Source organism: Dipteris shenzhenensis, chromosome 12, assembly GCF_047967505.1.
Source record: "Dipteris shenzhenensis isolate YYH24624 ecotype China chromosome 12, Dip_SZ_1.0, whole genome shotgun sequence".
NCBI classification, from domain to species: Eukaryota; Viridiplantae; Streptophyta; class Polypodiopsida; order Gleicheniales; family Dipteridaceae; genus Dipteris; species Dipteris shenzhenensis.
This window is the reverse complement of record NC_141607.1, coordinates 25422845-25428572: the sequence shown is the minus strand read 5'-3', so window position 1 is coordinate 25428572 and position 5728 is coordinate 25422845. Positions and strand designations below refer to the sequence as shown.

Here is a 5728-nt window from a genome sequence, read left to right as displayed (position 1 = left end):
CACCCACAAAGCTTCCCACAGAGCTTCTCCTTCCTCCCACAGAGCTGCTGAGCTTCAAGCATTCACACACGCTTAGCTAGATCACTCAGGCTCTGATACCAATTGAGAGTGCTCTAAACGGAAGCAAGAACGGAAGAGGGAGAGAGAGAAACAGAGAGCCACACAAGTTTTAGTGGGTGCAGAACACCCTAATCTTCTTTTTCATTCAATTATATATGTGTTTGAGTATTGTACATAACCGGGGTAAAGGCACAGTGCCTTTAACCCCCACACCTTAGTTAGCTGAGTTTGGTTTGAGACCCACATATAAGGTTCTTCTATTTCTTTGAAGGGAGGAGTGGGAGACAAGGGTAGGACATGCTAGTGAATGTTGGTAGTGCAAGGGAGATGGATACTTAGAGACAATTACACAAGAACACCAAAGTTGATCTCAAAACAATGCCTCGAATTCATTCCATTATGAGATATTTATACAAGTTTTGAGGTCTTCTCTCTCTGCATTTAGGAATTGTAGGGGCATTGTAGGGCTCTCTGCATGTAGAAATTGTAGGAATTTCTCGCTCTACATACACGAATTGCATGTAGGAATCGCATTAAGACTTTGAATTTCTCTCTGCATGTAGGATTCACATTTAGGGATCGCATGTGTCTCTCTCTCTCTGCATGTAGGAATTGCACTTAGGAATCACATATAGGATTTGCATGTCTCTCTCTCTCTCTACATGTAGGAATCACATGTAGAATCCATTTGAGATATTTTTTAGAGACTATTTCTGGTGTCGTTTTGTTCCTATCGGTGCTTTCTCTCACCAGACTTGGTCTCTCTCTATAGAATTAGATTTAACATGTATACCCTAGTTTACATTCTTTCTCTCTTTAGCATCATATTTTAATTTTACAAGTATCAACCAAGAGAGTTTTGACTGCGCCTGTCCTATTAGATCTTTCTCATATACTCTCAGGCACATGTAATTACAAGCAGAGCTTCACCGCTACTCCACATACAATTTACACATTTTAATAAGTCCTTGTTCACATAGGGTTTACAACTTCCTTTTAAAGGTGGCATGGGTAATGGAGAGAGTAGGCACACGAAAGGACACTAACAAATTTACCTTCCAACCCCACATTCGAGGCTTCCTCTTTTTTAAATTTTCTTTTTCAACAACACTTACAAATAGCTTCGATAGGAGGCCACCTACTTGGATATCCTTCCATGAGATGCTTTTGATCCCTTCATACAAAACAAGATGCCCACCACAGGGATTTTTGCAAATTCAGTGTGGAGTTGGGGATCTAGACCAAACTCTAGATCCTAGATTTAAGCACGTTCAAGTAGCAACACTAGCAATAGATGGAGGAGCTACCTAGACTTACAAAGGGTGGAAATTGGAGTATTACTTTGATCTTGTCCATGTCTGTGGGGAAAAGCAATGTCTTGACACTATGTGGCCTAGGACAACAACACATGTTACCGAAAACCGAAATTTGATCAGATTTAGTGAAATCTTCCCTTGTAATTACATACAGATAGCTCAAACAAAACAGATAGCTAAGAGGTTGAATACAATTGATTCAAAGGTAGGAAAGTGAGTGGGGAAAAACAAGAGTGCAGGGAAAAGGATGGTGATAGTGGATGGAGGGAGGAGGCAAAGGTATCAATAGTATTTGTGCATGAAACAGACTACTCGAAAGTTATATGCTCCACGAGTTGCTCTGCTTTATACTTTCGGCAGCACCAAATGCTTTGGATAAAATAACCATGCCTCAGAATGATAGGCCGATGAAGAAATAAGCTTGGGTTTTTAACACCTTCACTCCAGTAAGTGGCAAGCCTTCAGTGCAAAGGTGAAGATCCAGGAAGTTCAAAATATGAAGAGTAAACAGCATTATATCATATATCAATATTACATGTTCCTATTATAAGCCTCTTAGAAGATATAAAACTATCATCCCTGACACCTAAAGAAGAATTGTATAAAATATAAGCTTCATAGTACCCTAAAAAGAAGGAAATTCAACATCTTGCACTGAACTAGGAACAGCTTAGGAGCTGTGGTGTCTATAGTTAGATTGCAAGTTTGCAGGGTAAAACCCAGTCCTAAGTTTGGCATCTGGACAACTGGAAGGGCAGGAATGATATTTCTCAAGTGATCAAAAAACCAGACATCGACCACAACAGTTTGTCGGTTGGAGAGGAATTCAATTATAGTCTTGATGATAATAAAAGCGCTTCTAGTAGGTGCGCCACTACACCGGCTTGCAGTTGCTGCTGTCTCTCTGTTAATGCAAACCTTGTATTCCTTCTCCTCCTCTGTACCATGGAGATTTCATAACATGCATCCTTCATCCTTGGTCTACATATTCAACCTCCTACAAAACCTGCTGTGGTACATTGATAATCTGCTGACAATTCATGCACCCTGCCTTAGTCTCTATGGCACCAGGGCTTGTCTGCTTCTTTAGACCCTCCATCCTCATCTCTTTCAGTACCTTTTCTGCATCCTCCTCCCTTCCAGCTGCAGCATAGATGTGTGATAACATCACATAAGGGGAAGAGTTTTTTGGATACAGTTCAAATAGGCGTTTTGCAGTGCGTTCACCTCGTTCAACATCGCTGTAATTCCGGCAAGCACCTAACAAAGTCATCCATGACACATATGTTGCCTGGAACGGCATCTTACTTATCAATTCCTCAGCTTCATCCAATTGACCTGCCCTTCCGAGAAGGTCAATCATGCAATCATAATGCTCTTCTGTTGGTTTGATACCATGATCTTGTTGCATGGAAGTTAAGTACCGACGGCCTTCATTCGTAAGACCAGCATGGCTACAGGCAGAAAGAGTGGTGACAAATGTGATTTCATTTGGCACGACTCCTTCTTGCTCCATCTGATCAAAGAGTTGGAGAGCCTTCTTGCCCTGCCCATGCTGTGCATACACATTGATCATGGCAGTCCATAAAACTACATCACGCTTCAGAACCTTGTCAAACATCCTCTGTGCATCCTCCAGGCTGCCACACTTGCCATACATGTTGACAAGGGCAGTCCCAACAACTACATCTTGTAAGAAGCCAAGATGAATGACTACAGCATGAAATTGCGTGCCTTTGCCTAAAGCTGCCTTGCTGCAGCAAGCAGAAATAATATTGGCAAATGTGCACTTGTCTGCAATAACACCTTGATGCTGCATTTGGTTGAAGAGGTGAAGGGCCTGCTTACCATCTTCATGTTGATTACACAAAGCAATTATAGTATTCCATGAGACCACATTCTGCTCATTCATTCCATGAAAAAACCTTAGTGCATCCTCCAGGCTACCACATTTTCCATACATTTTGACAAGGGCAGTTGCAACAACAACATCTGGCTGGAAAGTGATGCAAGTATGAACCCTCTTTCCTTCAGCTAGTACTTCCTGGCTAGCCAATGCACCAAGAACACAGATATAGGTGACCTTGTCAGGAAACGTTCCTTCCTGCAACATTTGCTGAAAGATGTGGAGGGTATCTTTGACATGCCCATGCTGAGCATATCCTGCAATCAAAGCATTCCAAGAAACTACCGTCCGATTGGGCATTTTGTTAAGCATTTTCTGTGCAGCATCAGCTTTCCCACATTTGCAATACATGTTCACAAGGGAATTTGACACTGCAATATCCGATTCAAGTCCCATAGCACTAATGTAATTATGGATATCTTTGCCTTCAGCTAAAGCTCCCTCATTGGCACATGCAGACAGAACGGTAAGAAGAGTGGTCTTATCTGGAATTAGTTTTTTTGACTGCATTTCAATGAAGAGGTCGATGGCCTCCCTGCTGTGCCCATGGTGAACATAAACCCCCATCATGGAATTCCAGGGGATAACCTCCTGCTTTGATATATTGGTAAATACAGTCTGTGCATCTTTCAGACTCCCGCACTTGCCATACATACTCACAAGAGCATTTTCAACAAAAGAGTGAAACTCAAGTCCACTGCCCATCATGCGAGCGTGAAGATACTTACCTACATCTAGAGCTGCTGGACCAGCACAAGCAGAAAGAATGCTCACAAAGGTGACAGTGTTAGGTACGACACCTTCTTCAAGCATTTGGTGAAAGAGTTGGAGGGCCTCCCTGCCATGCCCATGCTTGTTACAAACACATATCATGGCAGTCCAGGACACCACATTCCGCTCAATCATTTTGGCAAATACCTCCATGGCATCTTCAAGGGTGCCAATTTTCCCATACATGTTAAAGAGAGCAGTCCCAACAACCACATCATACTCCGATCCACTGCAAGCGATATAGATGTGCATCTGCCTGCTTACAAAGAGAGAGTCCTCGTCAGTACAAGCTGCCAGCATGTTGACGAATGTGACCTTGTCTGGAAGGACAGCCTCTTCCTGCATTTGTCTAAAGAGTTTGATGCTCTCATTGCCCTTCAAATAATGAGTACAAGCTCCAATCATACAGTTCCACGAGAAAATAGTACGTTCATGGATTTTGAAAAAAGTCAATCGTGCATCTCCTACAGCCCCACACTTGACATACATCTGTACAACAAGGCTCCCTAAATATGTCTCACTTTCCTGGCCCCATTTAATGATCTGTTCATGTACACGCCTACCTTCTGCCAGGGTTTTTAGGTTTCCGCAAATTTGCAAAAGCGAAGCATATGTAATAGCAACGCCTGGAAGGCAATCTTTGTCAAGCCAATCCAGACTCTCCTTCCCTTTCCCTTTACGCAAACTTTTGAGATAGGCATTCCACATGACAGAGTTTTAGGCCTCAAAGAAGAGCGTTGCATCATGATTAGGAATATGACAAATTCGTTTTCAACATATGCCACTTTCGTGAATGCTCAAGAGGTACTTTTGTTAAATCTACCATAGTGTGCAAGTGGAACCTATGATCCCTAATATTTTCCTTTGCGCAGCCAGTTGAGATACGTAACACGCATGACGCCTGACAGTAGTCCCTTACAAAGGGAAGAGCTGGAAAACTCCAATTTCAGGATCAGCTTCTGGGATTCGCTGGGAGCCAGTTTTGCGAGCTTGAATCCCCTCCCTGCAATCCAAGGGCTCCTTCCATGATCCCCTCCATGTCCCTCCAAGAAAACTCTTAAGAGACGCATTTTTAATGACGCTTTAAGAAGTTCTGGTTCATGGGTAGAAATCAGCATGAAACTTAAAACATCCAGCGCTTATTTATCTGTCTGGTAGTTCTGATTCATGGGTAGAAATCAGCATGAAACTCAAAACCTCTACTAGTTCTATGAAAATTGCCCACTGCAATATTCTTAAGAAATCAAACTTACGGAGGATTCACACACATCTGCCCAAAGAGCGACATGTTTGAAGCTACAATCATTTCCTGCCATCATCATGATGGAAGATGCCAGCTAGGATACATATCCGCCTGTGTGTGAAAAGCATAACAAGCACCCAATGCAAATCTAAAGTCTAAGTTGAGAGTCGAGATTAACATGTTTCATCCTCGCTCACTGAGCTCAGCAATTTCAATGAATTGTGAAAGGAAGAATGGGATCCCAAAAGAAGGGAAAGATTCCAAACGGCATGTACCCTTCCATAAGAAAAAGAGATTTGATAAAAAGCCCTTCTTTAAATCTAAAAATGGTTTTGTTCCACAGAAGACAGATTCTTCTTCGAAGCCAAACGATGGGAATTTTCCAAAGAAAGAAATAAGGTGCTTCAAGTGCAACAAGGTGGGACACATAGC

At 42.3% G+C, this 5728-nt stretch overlaps 1 protein-coding gene across 1 annotated transcript; it reads right to left on the bottom strand.

Moving 5' to 3' along the window:
• Nucleotides 1-1959: 1959 nt before the first annotated feature.
• LOC147896026 (pentatricopeptide repeat-containing protein At4g39530-like) lies at nucleotides 1960-5302 on the bottom strand. Its single transcript, XM_087382153.1, has one exon. The coding sequence runs from the start codon at nucleotides 4759-4761 to the stop codon at nucleotides 2374-2376; it is 2388 nt and encodes a 795-aa protein (XP_087238279.1). The 5' UTR covers nucleotides 4762-5302; the 3' UTR covers nucleotides 1960-2373.
• Between the last annotated feature and the right edge of the window lie 426 nt (nucleotides 5303-5728).

Bases quoted from the DNA above. Each gene is read 5' to 3' on its own strand.
- LOC147896026 (XM_087382153.1), bottom strand. From the start codon at position 4,761: ATGTGGAATGCCTATCTCAAAAGTTTGCGTAAAGGGAAAGGGAAGGAG.